The sequence below is a fragment of the Hyaena hyaena genome, unplaced genomic scaffold (assembly GCF_003009895.1).
Source record: "Hyaena hyaena isolate Hyena2069 unplaced genomic scaffold, ASM300989v1 scaffold_892, whole genome shotgun sequence".
Classification (NCBI taxonomy): Eukaryota; Metazoa; Chordata; class Mammalia; order Carnivora; family Hyaenidae; genus Hyaena; species Hyaena hyaena.
In genome coordinates, this window is record NW_024081509.1 from 229,011 (window position 1) to 254,670 (window position 25,660).

The window sequence follows — 25,660 nt, forward strand, 5'->3', positions numbered from 1 at the left end:
CTTTAGACTTCATAAATAAGATAAAGATGTTAAATTGAAGAGGATATGTAACCATCTTAGAAATTTGTCTTGGGCAAAAATGAAACTCTTCCTAAAAAAAATCAAAGTCTGTTTTTTTTTTTAGTGGAATAGTATAAAAATAGTAAATAGATAATCTTCCACTATTTCCTAAATTAAAGAGAGCTCATAACAAGTAGGTCTTAGACAAGTGCTTCTGAACAGTGCAAACCTAGCAAAGACAAAGCCAGTGTGGTAGAAGGTATGGCTGCCCAATCTGTTTGTACCTCTCTGGACCACACTTCTGGTCACCACTTTGCAGTTCCCTCCTCTGCAGCAGTCTGGTTCAGAACTCTTTTTCATTTAGTAATTTTTATCCAGGTTCTATCTATCAATAGTTACCATGTTGAAAATTAAAACTAAAAGTTTTAAAACATTCATTTTAAAAGAAAACAAATCCACTACTTATTAACATGAATGCTATTCTGAAAAATTATTTTCCAAAACTAAAAAATTTAGTAGGATGGATGACATTGTGTTAATCTGGTTTGCTCTCTGGCTTATGAGAAGATACCTGGAATCTCATTTCTGCTTCTGCTCATATACTGCAATATAGTTTTGGTTGAACGATATTAAGAAAATTTGGCCTCATACAGCTGGAAGAGGGAGGACTGTATGGGATACCATAAAAGGAAACTCAAGGGGTCCTCAAACAAGACTTCTCTGAGAACTGCTATGAGGCAAAAGACATTTGTCAGCCCATTTGGTTTGGGGGTTGGCCACATAGTTGGCTTTGGCCCACAGAATGTGGGTTGAGGGGACAGTTCAGTTCTGAGCATAGGCCTCACCTGTTTTCACTTGTTCTCTTGCTCTGGATAGTCAGAAAGGCCTGTGAAGCAGAGCCCTACCTAATCTGTTGTCTAGAGCCATTCAGCCAAGACTAGCCAAACCAGATGCATGACAGAAATAAATGCATGAGAGAAATAAATGCTGCATCTTGTATGTATGCCACTGACTTTGCGAGTAGTTTGTTAAGCAGCAAAATCTGACAACAAAAGGGTTGGTGATTTAAAAACATACCTCGCAGATTATTGGGATTTTGAGCTGAGTTAAAAATAAAATACTAGGGGATGAGCACTGAGTGTTATGTGGAAACTAATTTGACAATAAACTATTTGTAAAAATAAATTAATTAATTAATTAAAAAAAATACTAATCTGGGCATTCACCAATTTGGTCATGGATAAATTCCCAGAAAAACTTCCTCTCTTTGAATTTTCTAATGCAAAATGTCGTATCCCTGAATAAAGAAATCATCTCCCAACATAAAATACCTCCTTTTGCCTCTATCTAGTTTACCTCACGTTCTAGAGCACCAGACCTGTCAGCCAACTTTCATACCCTATTCTCAGTCCTTCCCATTGCAGGGAACCTGCCATACACACAACCCTGGAACAAGCACCTCACAGCGTACCCCATGGCCAACTGGGCCAGAAACACACCCCTGATCCCCGGCAGATGGGAACAGGGACTAGGACAGGTGGGGTGAAGGACAGAGGAATGGATCCTAAGGGCTCCTGGTCTCCAGCTCCCAATGCCAGCCACTCCCCTTGAACCTTTCCTTTCTCTTAATGTCCAGTCCTCCTTTGTCACTGGACTGAGTTTGGTTTTTGTAACCACAAAAGTCTAACCTAGATTGGAATGGCTTTAACTAAGGCTATATCAAAGACTACTTTTTGGTTGTAGCACATTCACTACTGCGAGTCTAACCAGATAAGAAAGTTCAGCTTACAATTTTGTGACAGATGTTTTATTCATAGGGAATTAAAATTTAGGGATAAATAGGACACAAACATTATATATAGTATACCTTCTATGATAGATACTGCTCACAGAAAGGCCTCAATTCAAGTTACATATTGCATATGTTAAAATGTGCACCTGGGGAGAAGGAGACCAATGGCCTTTTTATTTTGGTTTTGGTTTAAATAATCTCTGGATGCATTCAAGTAATACTGATCATTTAATGTTCAAAAAACTTTTAATAAACAAATTCAGGGTAGTATTAATTGAAATATTTATAATATGATTTAATCATTACACAGTATTTCCAATGTACAATCAAGACAATGCACAACACCTGAAAATAAAAAAAATAAAAAAAGAAAAAAAAAAGAAAACAGTCTGTTGCACCCACAAGTAAAAAGGCTTTTTATTCATTTTTGGGATGCTGCAATTCAGTATTTATATAAACATTTACACACTGTAGTAAACACAGAAGTCCTACATGTAATGCAGCATTATGGGTGAGAAGACCCTTTTAAGTCTCAAAAGTAAATGTTAGTGTCCACATAGTGCCCCACATGCAAGGGCTGATTTTTCCAATCATTATTCCATTCATTGTTCAATCATGAGCTATCAGTCTCCCTGCCCACCCCCATGCATTTTAGAGACCTAATATTTTCATCAAATACACTACTTCTTGCACTCTAAACTGCCATGCTCTGCCTCCTTGCTCAGTCTTGTGGTGTCTTGAGATGAATGGTATTTCTCCATCTCAGTGTCCTGTTAAATAATCCTGCGTAGAGTCTGAAGCAAATGAATCCACATCCTCGTTCTCTGAGTCATCACTACTGTCATCAGCAGCTGGCTCTCCCGTAAGGGCTATGCGAGCATAATCATCTGTGTCTATTGATTTGCAAAAGTGGATGGCATATTTCAGCTTCTCCTCCAGCACCTGCTTACAGGAATACCTAGGCAACTTCAGCAAAAAGAAGCAGGTGTAGGACTCAGGAAGGAAGTGGTCAGGAGGGTTGTATTTATCCAATACCTATTGATGAAAAATGTTAAATAATCAGAGATGGTGTACAAGGACAGATAAAACTGCAAGTATATTTCATTATGTTCAGCAGACTCTTGACTCTCACAAAATTCATATTTTTGGCTAGGAGTAACAAAATATCAGAAAACACATGCTAGCCAGTTTTGGAAACTAAAAGGAAGATCTGAGTAATTCCTAGGACTTATAGTCAATAATAGCAACTGGTTACTGTGACAATTACAGTGCTGTAAAAAGGGCCTGGCACAAGGCACGTCGTCAGCAGCCACCTACATAGGGAATTCTCCTTGAACTCATAAGCCCCCTTTCGACTACTACAGATATATTATGAAGCCAGCAAGACATGTGGATGAAATCCAGTAATTACCCACTTGGGAGAGAAATGTGCTTACAAAGATCTCCCTGACAAACAACTATTTTTGCAACCCTGTCCAGAGACTGGAGTCAGAGTATGCTCAGGAAGGAAACCATCCCCAAATCCTTCCAAGCACACAGGGAGAATGGACCCTCCACTCCAATCTGCCCTCTAAGAAAACTCCCTATTCCCATGGTATTGCTACCTGGAAAGTCATACCCAATGCCTCAGGATAGAGGAGGAGGGAGAGGGCAGTTGAGTTCCATGACCTGGCAGATAAACAGAGCCTATTTCTTTTTTTTAAATCTCGAACAGAGCCTATTTCTGGCAATCATAGAATTAAAAATCAAAGCAAAACTCTCAGTCTGATGGTACTCTTATTTTTCTCAGTAACCAACATTACTTAATTTACCCAATTCAAACACAGAATCAGACATATGCTTTAAATGTGTGCTCAAAATCTCAAATATGCTGACATAATAGCAGTATCTTCTTTTGGTAGCCAGATAAATTTTCCATAAGTAGAAAGTGAGACCTAAATCCTATAGTCATAAAATTCTGAGTGATCAAATCAAAAAAGTTTGGTGTGCTTTTTATTATTGTTCCCAAGAAGAAAGAAAAACCACATAACATGAGAGTCCCATTTTCTAATCTGCTGCAAGATCATATGCAAGGAGCATGCCCCCAAAGCTGACACCACAAGATGTGGAGGAACCCCACCTGGATGACAAAGTCTCTCCCCCGGAAGTCAGCGATGGTTCTGGGCAGTCTCGTCCGGCCCCACACAAAGCGAAGGAAGAGGGAACGCTCCGTGTTGGAGAAGGACTCCATCACCTCCCAGAACCACTGGATCAGGGATGCAGAAGGCTCGATCCCTTTGTATGTTGCCACCGACTTTAAAAGATGCAGAGGGATATCTGGGCTGCCACACACCTGCAGAAGAACACACTGTTAGGACTGGCTGACACTTTTGATTCTTCACTTCAGTAGAGTCAATCATTCTTTCTTTTTTTCCAAGGCTTGTTTGGGGCAGGATGGGTGTAAGAGCTGGAGTTGACAGCTGGGAGGATAAGTCCTGTGTGTTCAGGTGGAAAGCACTTGACCCTGTGCTTCACCCTGCTGTGGGGTGAGGGACTGCGAGGGAATGGAAGAGTCAGGCAGGGAACACGGGCTTCCTGAACATGTTTTCACTTCATTCAACAGGCATGAGCTACTTCAAATGTAAATTAAGGGCAAGATTTAACCAAGAGATTAACTAGTGGCACTGATTTGGTAGCTTAATATGCAGAAGGCAGTTCCAGGGCAGTAGCACTCGGGGCCATACCATTGTCTCCAATTCATATCCGGTGAACAGAGAAAGAAGGGGGACAGGCACAACTCGGGCCATTCCCTCCCGAACAGCAGCCACCTGCTCATCAAACTCATGGAGTCTGAAAGAGAAAACTCACTTTGCATTTCTATCTTTGGTAACATAGATCTGTCCTGCTTATACCAAGACTTACCAAACAGATGATCAAAGTATGCATCTTACAGAAATGGCATCATATTCTGAGTGCAGCTACACTGGCACATAGAAGATAATTTTAGAAACTACCTACAGTTTCTAAGGCACAACTCTTAATATTTACTGCACACCCAGGAAGCAGCCAGAATTAGATATGCATAACCAGAGAACCAGGCTCCAGAGCATCTGCTCTGGAAGCAGATACTATGGCCCTCAGGACTGGTGAGTTAGGGCACAAGGCAGAAGTGAACAGAGAGGGACAGCACAGCACAGTTGCCAGGACCACTCACAACCAGAACTCAGAAGGCAAAGCCGACCCAACATGCAGTCTCACCACAATACCTGGCCAGGTGCCTCTGGAGAATGAGGTCCCCAAGAACCACAATGTGTGGACTTGTAATGTCAGGTGGAAGCAGCAACGAGCAGAAGCTATATGGGTGGTGTTGCTGACCTGCCACACAGCAACTATGCGGAATGCTGGTGTGATGGCCAGGCAGGTGTGGGACCAGCCCAGACATAGTCCTGCCCAGACATGTTGACAGATCACAGAGGGGTACCCACAGGCCCTGTGACTTCTTTTGGGACAGCTCCCAAAACAGAGCAATTCTATCCACCTCGGTATTCTAGTCAGAGCCAGGAATCTCAGGCAAGAATGAATACTCCGACTCAGATTACAAAACAAGGTTTGATGACTACAGATCAGCAGCAGTTGAAACTAAGTCCATTAGCATTTTACTGTATAATATTTCTGAAAAATGCAGCCATCCAAGCAAACTATTCTCTATTTTTGCTATTTACTGAATCAAAACAATGGAAGGCAGATGATCACGCACCTGTAGTTTATTGCCAGCCGAACATACTCTGCACGGTTGTCCAGGGTGATGTGTGTGTACTTGGAGCTCAGCTGGATGTCCTGACCACTTGCGCTTGGCACAGTGAAGGGCAGGCTCATTGCCTCAAACTCCTCTGAGGTGGCTTCATTGTCACGGATGTACATAAGCCCAGGGATAAAATCTTTATCAACCTTTTAAGGGAAAAAATGGAGCCCACATGTTAAGTCTGGGTTTTTCCTACCCTCTGGCTGCAGTTCACACCTGAGACAGCCACAAGGGGGCCTCAGTCTGCACTGGGCATACCTCAGGCTGTTGGTGCACTGTACATGCCAGGAAATAAGAGACCAGCGGTGAGAAAGTTCTTCACCCAGGGAATTGAGGAAAGAACTTGTAATTCTAGGAAGTCCTTAAAATTAACCACTAAGAGAGCAAAAGCCACTGGATGGAGATGAATCTCACCCTATAGTCATGGTACTCAGGGAAGGATGGCCACTGGGAGGACACTGGTTGTGGTTGGACAGTCATGTCTCCCCCACTGAAAGCCAGAGCCACCACCCAGCCACTTGCAAGCTCCCCTCTTTCATAGAAAAAATGGTGAACATTCTTATCTGACAAGATTTCAAGTTGCAAAGCACCACAAAACAGATGGTCTATCAAGTCCTGGCAGCAAACTGGCCTCATATCCACAGAACTTCTTTGCTACCAGAAGGTAATTCTGCAGCCTGAGGCACCCCCTGCACTCTTATCAGGTACACAAGGTGTCACATTTCCCCATCCCCACCTTCCTGGTGGTAAGTTACCTCGCTGAGGTCTGCAATGGTGAGGCTCATCCCAGCCAGCTGCTTCCAGACAGGCTCAGCCAGGTTGAGGCTCAGGGGACTCCCAGTCCGGATAGCAATGCCTAGTAACACACCTGCTCGTTCAAAGCACAGATGACAGGAGATACTTGAAATTGATGATGAACAGCTAGTTCAATCAACAACAGAGTAGAGACTAGCTCTACACTGTGGCTTTAGTGCCTTCTAAACCAGTGCTACACAAATTCATGGAGACTTAGATCCATCCTTTTTTCTTTTTTAATTTTTATTTATTTTTGAGAGAGAGAGAGAGAAAGGCAGAGAGAAAAGGGAACAGAGGATCTGAAGCAGGCTCTGTGCTGATAGCAGCAAGCCCAATGTGGGACTCGAACTCATGAACCATGAGATCGTGACCTGAGCCAAAGTCAGATGCTCAACCAACTGAACCACTAGGCACCCTGACTTAGGTCCATTCTTAAAACATTTTGTCCTATTCTAAATTCATGGTTTCCTTTTATTCCTATAGGAGAGTTTCTAACGCTCCTCTTCTTTCCACCAATAGGTATAAACCACACAGAGGCCAATCCCCCTTCCTTTCATGGCAAAACAAACAGCTGGAGTTTCTCAAGGAAGGTGGATGCAATGGCTGGAGAGGTATAGGCAGCAACAGGAGCACTGAGCATAAATACTTAATGCAACAGAAGGAAGGGACTGGCCACCTACCAAAATCCCCTCAGATCTGATTCCAAGTTTGAAATACATTTAAGCTGCAGAAACATGGAATTTCAGATCTTCTGAGTGCCAAAGACACTTTCTGGCCTTTAGCACCCAGCAACTGATGGCTGAATTCTGCATGTCCCTGCAGGTGCACACCTAAAACGCTAAAACCAAATATAGTACTCAAAATATTTGTTATTCCCAAGACACAGTAGACACTAAGCTAAACAGGCACACACAGTCACATCATGCCTATGTAAGTAGGCTCACCCAGAAAGCGGAACATGTTGGTGTGCACGGGCGCCCTAGCTGCCGGGCTGAACAGGTAGCAGTCACGGTTGGCACCTGACTCATCTCTACCATTGGGTGTCACGATCAGAAGGGGGGTGAGGCCATTCTGCAGCTCTTCACAGATCTCAGCTATGGACTCACTGTAGCCACCACCACAGTCATCCACAGATTCACCTTGAAGGAAAAGGGAGTCAGCAATTCATAGTCACCCCAGCAAAGCCCCACAGAGTGCAGCCAGCTGGGCTTCTCAGCTCTCCCTGCAATGCCCACTGCACTACTGCCTGTGTTCAGACTGCCAACCCTCAGGACCAAAGGTCTGCAGTGCATGCAAGTTCTTACCCACAAACTTGACTTTCCAGACACGGTGGGGGAGGAGGAGGCTGTCAGGACTAAATGAGCTCATCTTAGCACACATCTGCCCAAAGACAGACTTGGTCCCATCGGGGCCAGCTAGGCCACCTTTACTCCTTGAACGTTTGACCTAGAGAGGAGAAAGAAAGAAATATGAAACAGCTGCAGTAGTGGAAAGGACACAGCTTCTATCTTCCACAGCAAATCAGCCCTGTGTCAACAATTAACCCTACAAGCCACTTAGCTCTCTTGTTACCCTTTTCTCCTCTGCCCTGGTCACCAGCTAGCACTTTGCTGCTAGACCTAAAGACCTGTCATGAATGGAGCCCACAGACAGCAGCACTCAGATGCTGTTGTGATCACCCAACAAAACAAAGCAAAACCCACAGAACACATCTGTACAAGGTGGAAGAGCTTCTAGATGAAGCCATACCTCATTTTCTCTCTGACTTTTCCTTCTCCCATAAGGGACATCATGTTCCTAACTTCCTGCACACAAATCCTCGGAGGACCTCAAAGACCATCACACTCCTTTCCCCTCACTCAACACAGGTTTACCTACTCAGGCCTCATGCACAGGATGCCAGCTGTGCCAACAGAAGCTCTGCTATAATCATGGGAGTCATGGCCTCTGGTCACCCAAATGCCTACAGCACATTGCCACAGCACAGCACTCCTCAGGACTGGTAGTGTCTAAGTAAACATTCCCTCAAGAAATCACAAACCTCAATGGCCATTCACACAGGTTAGCTGCACCCAATGTGGTTAGTAACTACAATCTAACTCATCCACACATTTCATAACTTAACCATGGCCAACTACTTTGCTACTCTGCCTTGGCCTCCGTGAGTAAGATGCCAAGAGCTCTAAAAGCAGCTCTCCCTAGCAGACTATCAGCACTCAGATTCAAACCAAATGGCTGAGCCCAAACCTGGAGGCACTATCTCAGCAGAACAGAACACTCCATTCCTCCCTTACTCACCTGCACATATCTTACTCCAATCCTTGGGTCACTGCATCTCCCCCAATCACTTTTCCTATCTGTATTTCTCATCCTAATCTAAGATATTCAAACAGATCAGACCAAGAGCCCTTAAGGCCCTCACCTGTTATGGACTCAGTAACCCTATAGCTTTGTAGGCTATGCTGTGCTTCAGAATCACCTGAGAAGTTCAGTCTGAAATAACTGCAAAATTAAAGTTAAGGAAAAAATGGTCATGAAAATGCACTTTTCTGTTGCCTCCTTCGGCTAAACTCTTACAATCCTTAACTTGGTGAGTTCTAAAGTGACTTTAAATAACTAATTCTCACTCACAAATAACTATAAACAAGACTTACAAATAATGACACTAATGATAACAGACTCCTAAAGAATGAAATTTTCTGTATGCCACACATTTGGTTCTATGTTCACCAATGTGATTTTATTTAAACCTCACAGCAGTTCTTTAAGGTACCCAATATCCCTGATGGAAATGGAGCTACTATAAAAAGGAAGAGGACTGTGTCTGTTTGTAAGGAACAAGACACAGACATAGCTTCCCACTGTGAATGTCACATCATCTCCTTTTATAATACCAGTTACCAGACACCGATGCTCTTGGCTCCTATGAAGGAAATGGCTATGAGAAGACAGCTATGACTCTGCATGGAGGCACCTATGTACCTGTGGCTACTTCTGGACAGTAGAAATATAGGTCATTTTAATTGCCTTTAATCTGAATTTTCTAAATATTCAGAAATGAATGTGCAGGGGCGCCTGGGGGGCTTAGTCGGTTAAGCGTCCGAGTTTCGCTTAGGTCATGATCTTGCGGTTCGTGGGTTCGAGCCCCGCGTCGGGCTCTGTGCTGACTGCCAGCTCAGAGCCTGGAGCCTGCTTCAGATTCTGTGTCTCCCTCTCTCTCTGACCCTGCCCTGCTCACGCTGTCTCTCTCTCTCTCTCTCTCTCTCCTAGAAACAAATAAAACATTAAAAAAAATTTAAAAAAAAAAAAGAAAATGTGACTATTTTCTAAGAATACAGTGAGAATATACATCTAGGTAAAGAAATATTTTCTCTGAGAAAAATGACACTGAGTCTTTTCACACATTGTATATCTTTCAAAGTACTGTAAAATGTCNTCTCTCTCTCTCTCTCCCCTAAAAATAAATAAAACATTAAAAAAAATTTAAAAAAAAAGGAATGTGCATTAATTCTGTAATAAATTTTAAATTAAAAATTTTTATGTACACTGATTTTCAGATTCTATTATAAAACTAAATCAAATTCTAACAAAGAAAATCCTCCAGGAACATGTCTATGTTTTAGTGTCTCTAGAACACTCTGCACAGACAGTATGAGAATATCTATGATAGCATCCCCATGGGAGGAGGATGAAGCCAGCAGCATCCTGTGGTCACCAGATGGCTGATACCACCTTTCTGGATCAACTGGTATCTGGAGTTCAACTTGGATACATAGAATACCTCTCACTCTCATCCTGTACTCTTTTTTTGATAAGAAAAACAATTCTATGTCCATCTTTGTGGAAGATCTTTCCAGCTTCAGGAATGAAGTATGAACTCTGAACTGAAAAGGACCTGGCTCTGGTACCAGAGGGCTACTGGGTATAACTGGAGTAGCCATGGCATGCTGCATTGAAAGTTGTTTTTGTGCCTTTCAAAAATGCTAATATTAATTTGTCCTTTATCCATTCTGTTTTTTTCAAACGTGTACTGAACATTTTCATAACATAAGGCATTGTGCTAGAATATAAAGACTTGAAGGAAAGAGGCATCCAAACATGATGAGTGCAAAATCTGAGATAAGAGAAAGACAGAACAGGCACATCTAACTTAGGATCCAGATTAGCAAGGTTCAATGATGCCAAAAGCCCTAGATTTGAATACCTGTATCAGGCCACTGACCTTGATCAGGTACCTATATGTGGCTAGGGCAAGTATACGATCTAGGAATGCCCACAATCTGTTAGGTGAGCTTTCCTCACTTATGAACTTTAGTATTTAAGACTTAATAATGTAGAGCAAACCAAAATGATCCTCCAAGGTGGGGAAATAAAACCTTTTTCATGAACCTTATTAAATAGCCCATTTGTTTGCAGAGTAGGCCGGCTGACCTCCAACTTAGCATTAAACAGTTTGACGTCATTGAAGGAACCACTTCCATCAGTATGGTCACATGTGTTCTCCAACAAATGATAAGAGTTTGTGTCTTAATTCGAAATGCCCCCAAGTACAACTCTGGAGAAATGTCTAGTCATATAACCAACAGCAGGGTAGAAATCATGTGTTAATGTAAAGGAACAAAGAATTTGTTCTTCATAACTCTCTGTTTCTGTTCCAAGAGGTGGGGCCCACTTCATTTGCATATTAAATGTCAAGTAGTGCACAAAATCATAATCAGTACTGGAGCGCCTCTGCTTTTTAGTCAATTTTTTAAATTGTAAGCTTATTTATACTTGGCAGCAGTATTAATTCAGAGATGGTCTACTTTTCATGAACCTTATTAAATAGCCCATTTGTTTGCAGAGTAGGCTGACTGACCTCCAGCTTAGCATGGAACCACTTCCATCAGTATGGACCATGGTACTTCATTATTAGAGAATACTATTAGCGATTCTGGTCTATTGAATGGGCAAAAGAAAGCTATCAGACCCAAGAAGGGTGTGAGACTAGTGGGAATGGGAACTGTCCCCATATACAATTTGATGCATGGAGGGCTTCTGACCTGTCCTGTTTTTCAGAACCTAACCCAAGGAGGGCAACTGAAGACATGCTTGTGGTTGAGGCTGTGCTGAGCAGCACAGCTGTATCCCAGAAATGTGGGCACGGCTTTCCAGACCCCTGCACAGAAAAACCAAGAGAACATGGGGTAGCTAGTCAGCAAAAATCATCTCGCAGTCCCACTGTATGGCAAGGAGAGGTGCTTACAATGTTTTTAGGGGGGAAAAATATCAAGTTACAAAAGAGAGGCACCCAGTTTCAGTTATAACAAACATACAAACACACCTCTAAACGTCAGCAGTAGTTATCACCATGTGGTGGAAATAGGGTTTTTTTTACTTTTCCCTCTTTGCTTATCTGTATGCATGCTTCCAGATTATATGAAATAAGTCCTTCTTACTTCTGTTAGAAAGAAAACAATTTACATTCCCAAGTAAAAGCCTCAGTACCACAGGACACCACAGACAGATGATGCCTTGCTCTCTAATGCAAGGGCACAAGAGAAAGTTTGCTGCTCGCCCAGGCTGTGGAGCCATGACTCCCAACCACAAAACCATCCCATTTGACAAATGTCAAACTCAGAACAATTTCCACTTGTTACCTGAATACGGTTCAACTCTACCACAGGTCCATGCTGGCGATCTCGCACCATAGTTGCTTGTACTACTTTACGGAAAGCTGCTTCCTAAAGTATGACAGATAGACAAAATTTAGAATCTGACATAGTGAATATTATTACCCATAGATAAATCATGTCATAGTTTGTTTTAAATATTCTTTCTTAAAAGTCAAATTTTCTTAAGAACAGTAACTACAAACTCTCTGTTTCAAATTGTGATGTAGTATCAGAGGCACAGCCTGGAACCCATGCACAAACCTATGCAAGAGGCCCACTGGTGCTGTCTGCCTTCCATCTGGAGGCAAGAGGAGCCCACCATGCTCTGGGCACAGAGTGGGGAGGGGAAGAGTCTGGCACACATCTGCTCTGACTAGGACTCAGGCCTGGCCCTGAGGATTGACTAGAAAAAACCAAGGTCTCACAGACAGACCAGAAGTCCACTACTGGCAGGATTGACATTAAACACTATGCCTCAGTGTCATTGTTGCGACAAAACCACAAAACAGCAGCAGGGCCAGGGAGCCCTATATGTTAATCCAGCCTTGGGTTGAGAATGGGAGACCAGTGAAGGAGGAAACATATAGGTGCTATACACTGACAGAAACCTGGAATACCCAGGGCAAGACAGCAAGAAAAGAGAATGGGGTCCAATGACACCCAGGTATAGTAGGCCTGCCATACTCATATGGACCAGGGCACAGGCAGCAGCAGTGAGGAAGTCTCCTAGTAGGGAAGGAGACTCAAGAGACACAAACAAGATAGGATCAATGGGAGTTCCAGGTTTCTGCCAAGGGGATGCCTCTGCCCTTGTCCATAGACAGCATGGTTGGGGGAGCACAGGGTACCTACAACAGGATCTACGTCCCTCTCCCAGGTCAGAACTCCAACCTCTGAAAGTAGGAAGGGCAAGAGCCCTAAGCAGCCCAAGGATGTGGCCTCAGAGGTAGAGAAAGTCAAGTAAGAGTGTCATAGAGGCAACAGCCCACAGAGGCAGATCTATCACACCTCACAGAGGTGCACCCAACACCACAAAGGGACTTGCACAGGGCACCCTATGCCACACAGGGGCTTGCAGAGGTGCACCCATCACCATGCACCCTTGTACAACACCTAACAGCTACTTTTGTCCTCCATCCTGCCTAACCTCTTCTTTCCTGACTGCTCTGCCCAGAGCCAAGGGCAGCTCTTCCTTCACAGGAACATGCATTTCTCTTCTCTGAATGGCCTGATCCAGCATGGCTCTCCTATGATGCTTTCTCTTCTGTGCTCTGAATTGCATACTGGTAATAACACTCTATGGTCACCAACAATATCCATTCCCCAAATTTTCCAGCAGATGTGATCCTTTCTTACCCAGGACCAAAATAAAGGCTGATTACACATTCTCTGCCACTGCGGTTGCCTGTCAGTCTCCTTCAGTGCTCCTGCTCTCTTGCCCCTATGCTCATAGCCTGTAGAACACTCATGTAGTCCATGTGAGACACCTCCTGCCTCTCACTGGGTTGTCTCCCTATGAGAAAAGGCTTTTTCCTAGCTGCCTATTATCATCTTCACTCTGACAGATTAAAAAAAATGGTAAAAGGGATCAAATTTGCTACTTTTTATTATTAAAAATAATTGAAGTTTCATGTCAATGTTACCTATGTTCAACTTTGTCCTCTTCCCCTCATCAGAGAGATCTTACCATTAGTACAATCCTTATCAATGTCCACTTGTCTCTAAGCCACACATGAAAATAAAATGTGTGGACCATTCCACTCCAGTTAAGTGCAAACAAAGCCATTCTTAAAACAAATAAATCTGCTTGGATAGGACTCCAAATAATCTAAATTTGATTATTGTAAAAAAAAAAAAAAAAAAGACTATAAGATTTGATAACAAAATAAGTCACAAAATAGGTTTCAGAATTATAGACTCTTCAGAATTAGGAATCCTCAATCTGACCTCTATGCTTTTTTTCTACACAAATATTCCCCTTACTACTCAATGATTCTTTCAGAACATCCTGACAACCTACTTGCCAGAAACTTGATGATGTCCAGTAATGGGAAACCCTTAACACCTGAATCAGGCATCCTATTTCTAAAAAGCTCAAATTATTACAAATGTAAATGGGTCAAAATATGTCCAGTAATTTTTAGATGCCCTCATTCATGATTCTATTCACAGCTTGTTAAATTATCCTTTGACTAGGAATCTCTACATATCCTGGTATTGACTTTCCATCTAAATGATGTATAATATCTGGCACCCTCTGCTGGACATCCCTGGGGAAAAAATTATTTCATTTATCCTTCTTGCTGCCAGTGGAGATTTAACATAATGCCTCATGGCTAGGCAAGCAGATAACATGGCCAAGAAAGAGGCTTAGTTTTGCAAACCATGCCAGGTAGGAAGCACAGATTACAACACAGCAATGATGCACCACACTATTAATTTTTAATGTAAGCTCCAAAAGAGAAGAAATTTTTGTCTCCTTTTCACTGATACATTCTGGGCACCAAGAACAGAGACTGGCATATAGCAGGTGCTCAACAATGAATATCTGCTGAATAAACTGTATCCTGTATATTCCCAGTTTGGGAATTTTTGTTGGATTAAAATTTACTGTAAATACCAGTTTTGCCTATTGCAAAGATTGCTATAAGAGTACCTTTCCCTGGGATATCAGAATCCCTCGTAGAGTGTCAAACCCCACAGAAGGCCCATGTCCAGTTTCATCAAGGGAGCCCTCCAGGTCAAACATGGGGATACAGGGGCAGAAGAGCTCTGAGATGTGATGTAGAAGCAGCAGCCGGTTCCGCAGGGCTATTATAGGGATTTCTTGCAAGTGATTGTATTCCATGGGAACCTGAAACATTGAAACTGCATTAAATCAACTTAGGTGTCAAATGTACAGATAAGTCATGGTTTGTAGATAAATTATGAAAATATTTTTTTAAAAAACAAGGAATCACTGGGACTTCTGAGTGTGGTGTGAAAAACTTCATTTTTTTAAATTTTTTAAAAAATTTATTTCTGAGAGAGAGATACAGTGTGAGTAGGAGAAGGTCAGAAAGAAAGGGAGACACAGAATCTGAAACAGGCTCCAGGCTCTGAGCTGGATGTCAGCACAGAGCCTGACGCGGGGCTCGAACCCATGAACCGTGAGATCACGACCTGAGCTGAAGTCAGACGCCTAACCGACTGAGCAACCTAGGCACCCCAAAACTTCACTGTTTTTAGACTGCTTGAGCCAAGTAATGTAAACCAAGGAAAATGCTAAAAAAATTAGTCTATAGAAATACATTTACTAAGGAAAGCATGCAGCCTGTACTATCAGAATGGTTTTATATAATATAGTTTATAAGATTGAGAATGAAGGTGACACCTGGATATATGGGGAATGTTGGTTAATATTAACCTGAATTCTTTTCAGTGGAACACCTGTGTAAATACATAATGGAAAATGAAATGTGAGTGTGGCTTACATGCATAATTCAATATACAGATAGTAACTCTGTCACTACTTGTACACCTCCTAGCTCAACGAGTACAGACCTGTGTAGGGAGCTTCCCAGCGCTGGCAGGCTTGCTGGTCGACCAGGCAAGGGTGTGTGCTGAGCCACAGGCCACACGGTTGACCTTCTTACCCTGAAGGGCAGCTACCAACCGAGGCCTCTGGATGGCATTTGTGGTTCCATCTCCCAGTTGTCCCTCATCATTGTCACCCCACGTATAAACTTCACCTAAATGAAGTAAATTTAGAACAAGAACTTGTATACTAGAACCAGTGAATGCACAACCTCCACCATCTTCCCATCACCATCATCTCTCCCTTCAACTGGTGTTGGTGGTTAGCTGTCTGAATATCAACTTCATGTGTGACCTAGATTTCTCTAATCACAGCATCCAAAAAGGGAGCACACTTCTCAGAACTCTTGAGAGACCCTGCTGGCCAACATGCCTTTTCTAGTAAGAGGCACAAGACTCTGGGCTTAAAAATACAAGAGCATTTGGTCACAGGACTCTGCACATAATGGCATCAGTTCTTTATCAGAGCAAGTAAGAGTAAAAACAGATGTTAAAATATTCCTAACTACCCAAATTAATTTTTTATGTTACATGGAGAGAAAAAATCAGTTAAAAAAGAAAAAAACACAACCTGTTTTTAAAGGAACACATAGGTCTTCCTATAGTTATTCATATCCCAAACATGAGATTCATCACAATGAGAATCATGTTTTTCAGTGTACCATACGAGATCTCAACCATGAAACATCACCAGAAAACTATTCTAAAGTTAAGGTCATTTGGTGACTAAAACAGAAATGAGGTTGGTTTTCTAGAGATTAGCTTTGTCATATCCACAAAGACTCCTTAGGGAGCCATGCAGCTATAATTAGTACTCTGTAAAGTGTAATGCCTACATGACCAAGGGCAGTGTGCTTGTTGTCCTGGTCCCTTCCCACCCTAAATAATTTAGTCCTAAAGCCACTAGGTCAGTGTCACAACACAAGTAAGGAGAGGAGGACTTCTCTGCAGAGGTACAACTGGATGCAGAGAATCAGAGTCCATATGTGACAAAAACTTCCATACAGAGGGTAGCTCAGTGTGGGGATTTGGCCCAAGCAGAGTGGCCTGGCCCATGTGTGCAGGTGGCCCAGAGGAGAAAGTCACAGCCTGAGTCAGGTGAGGATCCATGCAGGGGAGAGGGCTAAGGTAATGATGGGACACAAGACACATGCAGGCAGAGTGAGTGGATCACTACATTAGGGATAATGAAATCCAGACTTCTCACCAAAAGAGAAAGGAGTTGTAAGTGTGGAAAGAAAGAAAACTAGAATGAACCCTGTTGGTACAGAACTAGAAGCTGGGCTCCTGGTGTGAATGTGTGGTATACAATATACATATATAGATACAAAAATGAACACAGACACAAATTTCTATATTATTTACATATATATTCTCTGGCTCTGTCCACCAGAGGGCCTGGGAATAGTGACATCCCAAAAGTAATAAGCACATCTATCGACCTGATCTTGTCTTGTAAACATCATTCTCCTTTAAAGACACCAAGGCTCTTTAGGGAAATGGTCACTGCTAGGCTTGGACCATGGGGAGTCAAGAAGACATGGTGTCTTATTGTGCCAGAAAGGAAGGAAGTACTCAGTTAATGATGGGCACACATAGGAAATAAAGCTAGCCTAATAGGGCCAATTTCAGTTGCAAAAATTAGTAACAGTAACAGATTACCCACAATCCATTGAATAAATTAGGAAACGATAAGTCCCATAAAGATGTAAATTAAAAACAAAAATCAAATATTTGATGAGAATAAAATATAAAATGAGATAAGGGATATTTAAATAGCTTCAAATACCCTCCCAAATACTTATTAGTTTCAAAAGATATTCACAATGGAAAAGCCTGGCAGCCACCACCTTAACCAAGTGACTGACATTAACATCACTGGGACAAAAAGAAATTGTGTGTCACCTGATGAATTTAGAATGAATTAAGAACATAGCTTGAATAAGATCAAAGATGTGCAACCTTAAACTACTGAGGAGATATCAGACAAACTCAGATTGAGGGATGTTCTACAAAATAAACAGTCTGTAATATTTTGAAAGTGTCACAGTCCAAAAAACTCAGGAAGACTGAAGAAGTGTCAAAAATGACACTCAGGGACAACTGAGGATTGTCTCAGAGAAGACAAGACATTAACATGACAGCTAAATATAACCTGTGCTGTAACATGAATGGGAGTGAAGATTAGGTGGAGTAATAACCAGTGTGAATTTCCCAAATGAATTTAGTAGGGATTGTTTAGCAGTGTTCCTATTTGAAAAATATACACTCAAATGTTCAGGGTAATGGAGCATCAGGGCAGCACCTCTTACATGGATCAAAAAAAAAGTTCTTTGTACTGTACTTCCAACTGTTCTCTGTGTGATATGCTTCAAAAATTTAAAGAATTAAAGCAAAAAAAAATGTATTGTAAGTTCTTGTTTAAGAACTATAATGCCAGTCCCACGATAAGCCATATAAAATTGCTTATTCATATATGAAACTCTTTGCATCAATGAAACATAAAGGGTACATGTTCATATAATTTATCAAAGGCTTTAAAAGGGGGGGACAATGGCTGTTTTAATGAAAGATGGCACACTAGTTTTCTATTACTGCCATAACAAATTATCACAACTTACTGGCTTGAACAGTTGCTTCAGTTCTGTAGGTCAGAAGACCAACATGAGTCTGACTAAGCTAAAGTGTAGATATCAGCAGGCTGCATCCTTTCTGGATGCTCTAGGGGAGAACCCATTTCTTTGTTCATTCAGGCTGTTGGAAGAATTCAGTTCTTGGGAGGACCAATGTCTTGTTTCCTTGTGGGCTGTCAGCTGATGGCTGATCTTAACTTCCCAAGGCCACCCATATTCTCTGGCCCCTTTCCTCCCTCTTCACAGCCAACAATGGTGGATCAACACCCTTTCACACTTTGAAAAATCTCTCCTGCCTCTTTGTCACATCTGACTGACTCTTTGGCCTCCTTTTACGTTGTGAAGGGTCTATGTAATTACACTAGCCCACCTAATAATCTAGAATAATTTCCGTATTGTAAAGTCAGCTAATTATCAACTTTAATTCTATCTATAAAGTCCCTTTTGCCATTGTGCTGGGGTCCCCAAGACCACCTTCAGGTTTGTTGATTCACTGGGTGAATGCCCAGGCCTCAGCATACAGTCATACTCAGCTATGATTATAGTGAAAGAACATGAAATAAAATCAGCAAAGGGAAAAGGCACATGGGGTAAAGTCCAGAGGAAACCAGATGCAAGCTTCCAAGGACCCTATACCAGTGGAGTTACACAGCACAAGTTTAATTCCTCTAGCAAAGAGCTGTGACAAGACATATAAAATGCCTTCTACCAGGGAAACTCATTAGAGCCCCTAGTTTTCGCTAGGGCTGTCACATGGGCACCGCCACCTGGCACATACCCACATTTCAGGAAACAGGTTTCAGCAGAGACCACACTGTGCAGTTTAGGCACAGCAAGGTCTCTTGTCAATTAAGGAAGGGAAGGAGCCCTCCCAAAATTCATTTCCCAGAGGCCAGCTAAGGTGCACCTTGCAAGCAGCCCTTCCTAAGGACAACAGTATTAGGTATGCTCTGTTCACTCTTTTCTGCAGCCATGAAATAGAACATATTCAGAGGTGTTAACACCAGGCCCTGCTCACCACAGAAAATTCTCAGATATTATATATAAATATAAAAATATATATGTATATATATTTATATAAATGTATACATTATCCCTGAGCAGACCTCTTAGATTTAAAGGCCTCTGTGCTGCAACACTGGGTCTCCCCACCTACCGTCCTCAGTGCAGCACACACAGTGCAGGGAGCCAGTGGCAATGGCAATGACTTTCTTCCCCTGCAACCCTTGGACCTGCCGAGGTCTTCTAACATGGTCATCAGATCCATGGCCCAGCCTGTGATAGTCACCTTTGCCCCTGCACAAAAGAAAACATCGAATTATGAGTGCGAGGCCCTGTTGTCCTGTCCCAACCTCCTGGCATAAGCTCCATACTTCAGGACACAAATCATACCCTGCTATAGAAGTTACATCTCAGTCTATGAGATGTCAGTTACTATAACTTCAAATTAACAAACTGGTTTTCTGCAATCAAAAAAACAGAATCTTGCGTACCATGTATAAACAGCACCAGATTTGGTAAGGGCGACAGAAAACTGGGATCCACATTCCACTTTAATCACTCCAAGGCCTGTAAGAGAATCAATCTAGAAGGGAAAAAGGTTCAATCAGGCTGAATCAAGGTTTTTGCTGACTGCTGCAACCACAGAGACTGAACTAAGTCTAATAAAGGACTGTGAAAATCCTTATGCAGGTCAAACATTTCACACATCTTAAAGTCCTACTTAACCTCTTAACCAAGTAAGTATTCTCAGGAGGAGCAAGAATGGCTGGCTCTGAAGGCATAACTGCTGACACTGGGCCACGAGCCCATGCTACTGCACAATGAGACTCAGTGTATGTCACTAAAAATGGACATGCCACAGTTGAAGCTCTGTGATCACTTCCCCCCAGAATCTATTCTTCCAACTCTATTTATCTTTGTGGTGTAGAGGCTCCATTCTCCAGTAAGCCCTGCAATTCTCCTCTGTCCTCTAACCCTCTCAGATGCCATAGGCCCACACGAGAGGAGCAGCAAGAAACGGGGAGGAGGATTGGCAAAGAGGTCCAGGTTCTGGTCTTTAGACAAACCCTATCCATCTATCCAGGTTCATCAAATTAAACATGACGTTGGTCAGGCCAGTATGAGAACTCACTTCCACCCCTGTACACTTGGGGCTCCAGGTCCTTCACAACCAACACCCAGAAGTCTCCCTGGGGCTCATTAACCTAGTCATCACTTTTCCTCACTCAGCCATCTATGCTCCTTGTTACCTGTGACTGTTCTTAGACTTAAGTTATTATTATTTGATTTTAAATTTAAACTAACTAAAACAGTTATCTCCGTTCTCTCCTCACCCCCACCTCTGTCACAATCATATCAAGACTGTGGAGGTTATTACCTCCATCCCTCCAATGCCCAACATCCTAATCCCTGAAGGTGCAAAGCCTATGTCTAAAGCTTTCCTAAGCATAAGAAAGTCCACAACACACACTTTTTTCATAAATTTGGAAACCTTAAGTAACTTGTAATGTGGTTAAAATACTGTATACATGCAAGAGAAAAAGAATAAGAAATTATAAGAATGAAGAGGAAACCCTGAGCTTCCAGTTTTCCAGCAGAGTGTCCACCAGCACACAGGGGTATCTCCAGGCACATGGCCACTAGGCTTTGGTTCTAGGCAGTGCCTGCCAAAACCACTCTCTGCAGTGGTGAAAATGTGCTGTGTCCATACTGCCCAATATGGAAGCCACCAGGCACATAGACTGAGCACATGAAATGCAGCCAGTGTGAGCAAGGAAGTGAATTTTAATTTCACTTACTCTTGAGTTAAATTTAAATTTAAATAGCCATGTGTGGCCAACAGCTCCCGTACTGGGCTGCGCAGCTCTTGAAGAAAAGCTATGCAGTTTTGGCTAGGCTCTTGTCTCACCTGAGAGGGCCCCTAGTAGAATGCTGCGCCCCCACCCTCCCCGAGCTGCCTGTGCATCATAAGGGCCTCTATTCCACACATGCAGTCCCAGATCCCCAACAAGACTGAACACCAAGCAGAAAACAGTTTCTAGTTTTCTTTTCACAGCACACACACTCCCAAATCCACAGCAAAGCACCTCAGCAAAATGGATCTGGTATATTCACATACTGCAGGCAGCACAGCAGTTAGCACATGATCTAAACACATCAATGAACTTAATCTCTGCCAACTACCCATTCACAAGGGCAAGACAGTCCTAGAAAGTTAAGAAATTGCTCATAGTCATGCAGGTCACATGGAGAAAAGCAATCTGACCCCCAGCCCAGGCCTATAGCCTCTTCTCTTAGTTTATCACAGAATGTCTATTTAACACAGCTTCTGGCTAAGCCAGCAGCAACCCTTTCAGCAAGTACTATTACAGTCATAGCTACAGAACTCTGTAAATTGAAAACGCCATGAACAATTTGTTATCCTTTTCTTCAGACAGGTCTTTATACTACATAAAACCACAGGTCTCACTAACTTATATAAATTTCCCAAGACAGAGGCGCCTGGGTGGCTCAGTTGGTTAAGCATCCGACTTCGGCTCAGGTCACGATCTCATGGTTTGTGGGTTTGAGCCCCGCATCGGACTCTGTGCTGACAGCTAGCTCAGAGCCTGGAACCTGCTTCAGATTCCATGTCTTCTTCTCTCTCTGACCCTGCCCTGCTCACACTCTCTCTCTCTCTCTCTCTCAGAAATAAATAAAACATTAAAAATAAATAAATAAATTTCCCAAGACAACACAAATAGCACTTAATAGATCTTAATACTTTGGGGACTTTCACTTTTTACTCAACTACCCATTATATTTTCTGCGAAGAAGGTAAAGATGGGGTTAAAAGACTCCTGAGAAACATGCAGAGGGGGATAGGGTGGTGAATCTAGGAGGGTCTGAGGAGGGAGGGGCCTCTAAGAGCTCCACAAAGACCTGGAACCCTCGAGTCCCAGGATCATTGGGAAAGGTGCCTTTCTCCCACTGTGCAGACATAAATACCTTCATGGGTACTTTACAACCATCACTGCCTCCTCTGCCAAGCTTGCCGTAGTCCCCATCCCCCCAGGACCAGACAGTGTCGTCATCAGTGAGGCAGAGTGTCTGGGCATCTCCACTACCACAAGCAACATCAACCACACGGTGGCCCTGCAATGCTTCCACCTTCAAAGAAAAAATATCAAGGTTATACAATCACAGTAGGTCTTAAGGTCTAAGCTTTAAAATACTGCAATGCTCTTGGGTTGCGGGGTGGGGAAGGGTTCGGGGGGGGGAGCGTTACTCTTTTAAGCTTTTACAAAGAATGTGTGATTTTAATAATCATGTAAGATAAGACTAAAACACCTTCATCTCTTTGAACCAAGTCAATCTAAACTATAGGAGGTAGGTATCAGTGTCCCCAATGAGCCAGTCCTACCACACCAGGAAGTCTTATTCATTGCCTCACCCAAAATACAGTGGGCCTTCTAGAAGCCAAAGCATTTAGCTAAATGTCAGGTAATATTTATTTATACATATTTATATGTGTAAAATATAATAAAATATAAATATAAAGAGATTTCAAATACTATCCTGTTTAAATGACACATGGAATATAAACCTATTTGTAAATAATGAGACTAAAACCATCAACTCTAAAACTAAAAAGAAAACTAGAACAGGAAATACTTTTGACTTTTAAAAATAAAAATGGCATAATGACAATGATAAGCAGCCTCCCTACCACCTTCAACAGCGAAGGTGGGAGGAGGCACCCCAGGCCTCTGAGCCACCTTCTCAAAGTGCCTTCTCACCAGCTTTGGCTTTAACTGGTCCTCACTGTCACTGTGCCCCAGGCGGCCATACCGGCCTTTGCCCCATGTGTAGAGGTCCCCTGCTGCAGTGACGCAGGCACTGTGGGCTCCACCGGCAGCAACATCAACTACTTCAATTCCTCTCAGAGACTCAATGACGCGGGGGCGGTCACATGGACTGCAAAAAAGGTCATCAAATATAACTGAAATAGTTTTATTCTTAAATATTTTAAAAATATTAAATACTAGGCTTTTGGTTTGTTGTATACTTAATGTACACCTATCAAATCAATTGTTTTTTATGTTTATTTTCTAAATTATTTATCAGTTAGCATATAGTGCAATAATGATTTCAGAAATAGATTCAAGTGACTCATCCCCTATGTATAACATCCAGTGCTCATCCCAATAAGTGTCCTCCTTAATGCCTCTTACCCATTTAGCCCATCCCCCCACTCCCACAACCCCTCCAGCAACCCTCAGTTTGTTCTCTGTATTTAAGAGTTTCTTAAATATTTTTATACTATTTTTGTTTCCCTCCCTCACGTTCATCTGCTTTAGATCTTAAACTCCACATGAGTGAAATCATATATTTGTCTTTCTCTGATTTCGTTTAGCATAATACATTTTAGTTCCACCCATATTGTTGCAAATGGCAAGATTTCATTCTTTTTGATTGCCAACACACACACACACACACACACACACGCACACGCACATACACACACACACACACACACACACACACACACACATCTTCTTTATCCATTCATCTGTCAATGGACATTTTTGGGCTCTTTCCATACTGTGGCTATTGTTGTCAAATCAATTCTGTTAATTAAGAAGAATCATTCAGACCTGAACTCAAAAGTTCATAATTTCCTAAATGTTTTCCTTTACACCAGTTGCCCTAAGGCCACAGATCAGGAGACTTGCTAAATCAGAGGCCAGGAGACTAGTGCTCGAATGTGGGTCAAGTCTGGCCCATGATTGTTTTTGAAAGGCCAAAGAACCTAGAATGAATTTTAAATTTTTAAAGGGTTGTTAAAAAAAATTCAAAGAAGCATATATTACAAAGACTATATGTGACTGACCTAAGTTGCCCACCCTTGCTATAAATCAACATTTCATTTAAAGAGTTTTACCATATGAATGTCAACTAGCCTACAATGTGCCAAGCATTGACAACAAGTTGTTTTCTTATTACTAAGTTTTAAAAGTTCCTTATAATACTTTTGAAAGTAGGACTTAAGCCAGGTGTATCAATGCAAATAATGCTTTCCCAGTCTGTAGCATGTCTTTTCAATCCGTCTTTCAAACACCTGAAGTTCACATTTTTATGAAGTCCAGTTTATCCTATTTTTCTTTTTTTTTAACAAATAGTTTATTGTCAAGTTGGTTTCCATATAACACCCAGTGCTCATCCCCACAAGTGCCCTCCTCCATGCACATCTCCCCCCGCCCCCCCACACCCATCAGTCCTTAGTTTGTTCTCAGCATTCAAGAGTCTCTCATGGTTTGCCTTTCTCCCTCTCCCCCACTATTTCCCCCCTTCATCTCCCCCTTGGTCCTCCATTAAGTTCCTCCTCATCCTCCTATACGTGCAAACATATGGTATATGTCCTTCTCTGCCTGAATTATTTCGCTCAGCATAATACCCTCAAGGTCCATCCATGTTGCTACACATGGCCAGATTTCATTATTTCTCATTGCCATGTAGTATTCCATCGTACAGATAAACCACATCTTTTTGATCCATTCGTCCATTGATGGACACTTAGGCTCTTTCCATGTTTTGGCTATTGTGGAGAGTGCTGCTATGAACATTGGGGTACATGTGCCCCTATGCATCAGCACTCCTGTATCCCTTGGGTAAATTCCTAGCAGTCCTATTGCTGGGTCATAGGGAAGTTTTATTGTTAACTTTTTGAGGAACCTCCACACTGTTTTCCAGAGGGGCTGTACCAGTTTACATTCCCACCAACATAGTGTAGTAGGGTGCCCATTTCTCCACATCCTTGCCAGCATCTTAAGTTCTCTGATTTGCTCCTTTTAGACACTCTGACTGGCATGAGGTGGTATCTCAGTGTGGTTTGTGTATTTCCCTGATGAGAAGGGATGCTGAGCATCGTTTCATGTGTCTGTTGGCCATCTCAGTTTATCCTATTTTTCTTTACTGGATCATGGTTTTGGAGTTCTCTCTAAAACTCTGACCTAATTTGTCTGACCTAAAGTCACAAAGGTTTTCTCTCATGTTTTCTTCTGTAAGTTTTTGGATTTAGGTTTCATATTTATGACTATGATTCATTTTGAGTTAATTCTGGATACAGTGTAAGTTAAGAAGTTCACTGCTTGGTATATGGTTATCCAATTGCTCAAAACCACTTGTTGAAAAAGCTCTGTTCGCCAATAAACTGTCTGCACTTTTGTAAACTGTGCAATGGAAATTATAAGGGAGAAATTAAATTTCATTTTTTCTACACTCATTATTCAGTATTTGTGGTACATTTTGAGACTCTCTTCTGTTCCACTGATAAATTTCTCTTTACAATAATACTACTCTTTTGATTACTGTAGCTTTAAAATGAGGTTTGAAGTAAGGTAGTGTCAGTCTTCCAACTTTGCTCCTGATTTTCAAAGCTGCTTTG

At 42.1% G+C, this 25,660-nt stretch overlaps 1 protein-coding gene across 1 annotated transcript in view; it reads right to left on the minus strand.

Moving 5' to 3' along the window:
* Positions 1-1,790: 1,790 nt before the first annotated feature.
* Positions 1,791-25,660, minus strand: part of HERC2 (HECT and RLD domain containing E3 ubiquitin protein ligase 2) — a 288,041-nt gene continuing 264,171 nt past the window's right edge. Inside the window, exons 81-94 of the mRNA XM_039220244.1 lie at positions 23,013-23,190; positions 22,222-22,383; positions 19,725-19,816; positions 19,388-19,527; positions 15,566-15,753; positions 14,679-14,876; positions 12,008-12,091; positions 7,673-7,814; positions 7,313-7,507; positions 6,329-6,441; positions 5,529-5,719; positions 4,516-4,621; positions 3,912-4,124; positions 1,791-2,827 (exon numbers count right to left, since the gene is read on the minus strand). Of these exons, the coding sequence (XP_039076175.1) occupies positions 2,555-2,827; positions 3,912-4,124; positions 4,516-4,621; positions 5,529-5,719; positions 6,329-6,441; positions 7,313-7,507; positions 7,673-7,814; positions 12,008-12,091; positions 14,679-14,876; positions 15,566-15,753; positions 19,388-19,527; positions 19,725-19,816; positions 22,222-22,383; positions 23,013-23,190 (2,275 nt within the window). The 3' untranslated portion in view covers positions 1,791-2,554. The remainder of the gene's footprint in view (positions 2,828-3,911; positions 4,125-4,515; positions 4,622-5,528; positions 5,720-6,328; positions 6,442-7,312; positions 7,508-7,672; positions 7,815-12,007; positions 12,092-14,678; positions 14,877-15,565; positions 15,754-19,387; positions 19,528-19,724; positions 19,817-22,221; positions 22,384-23,012; positions 23,191-25,660) is intronic.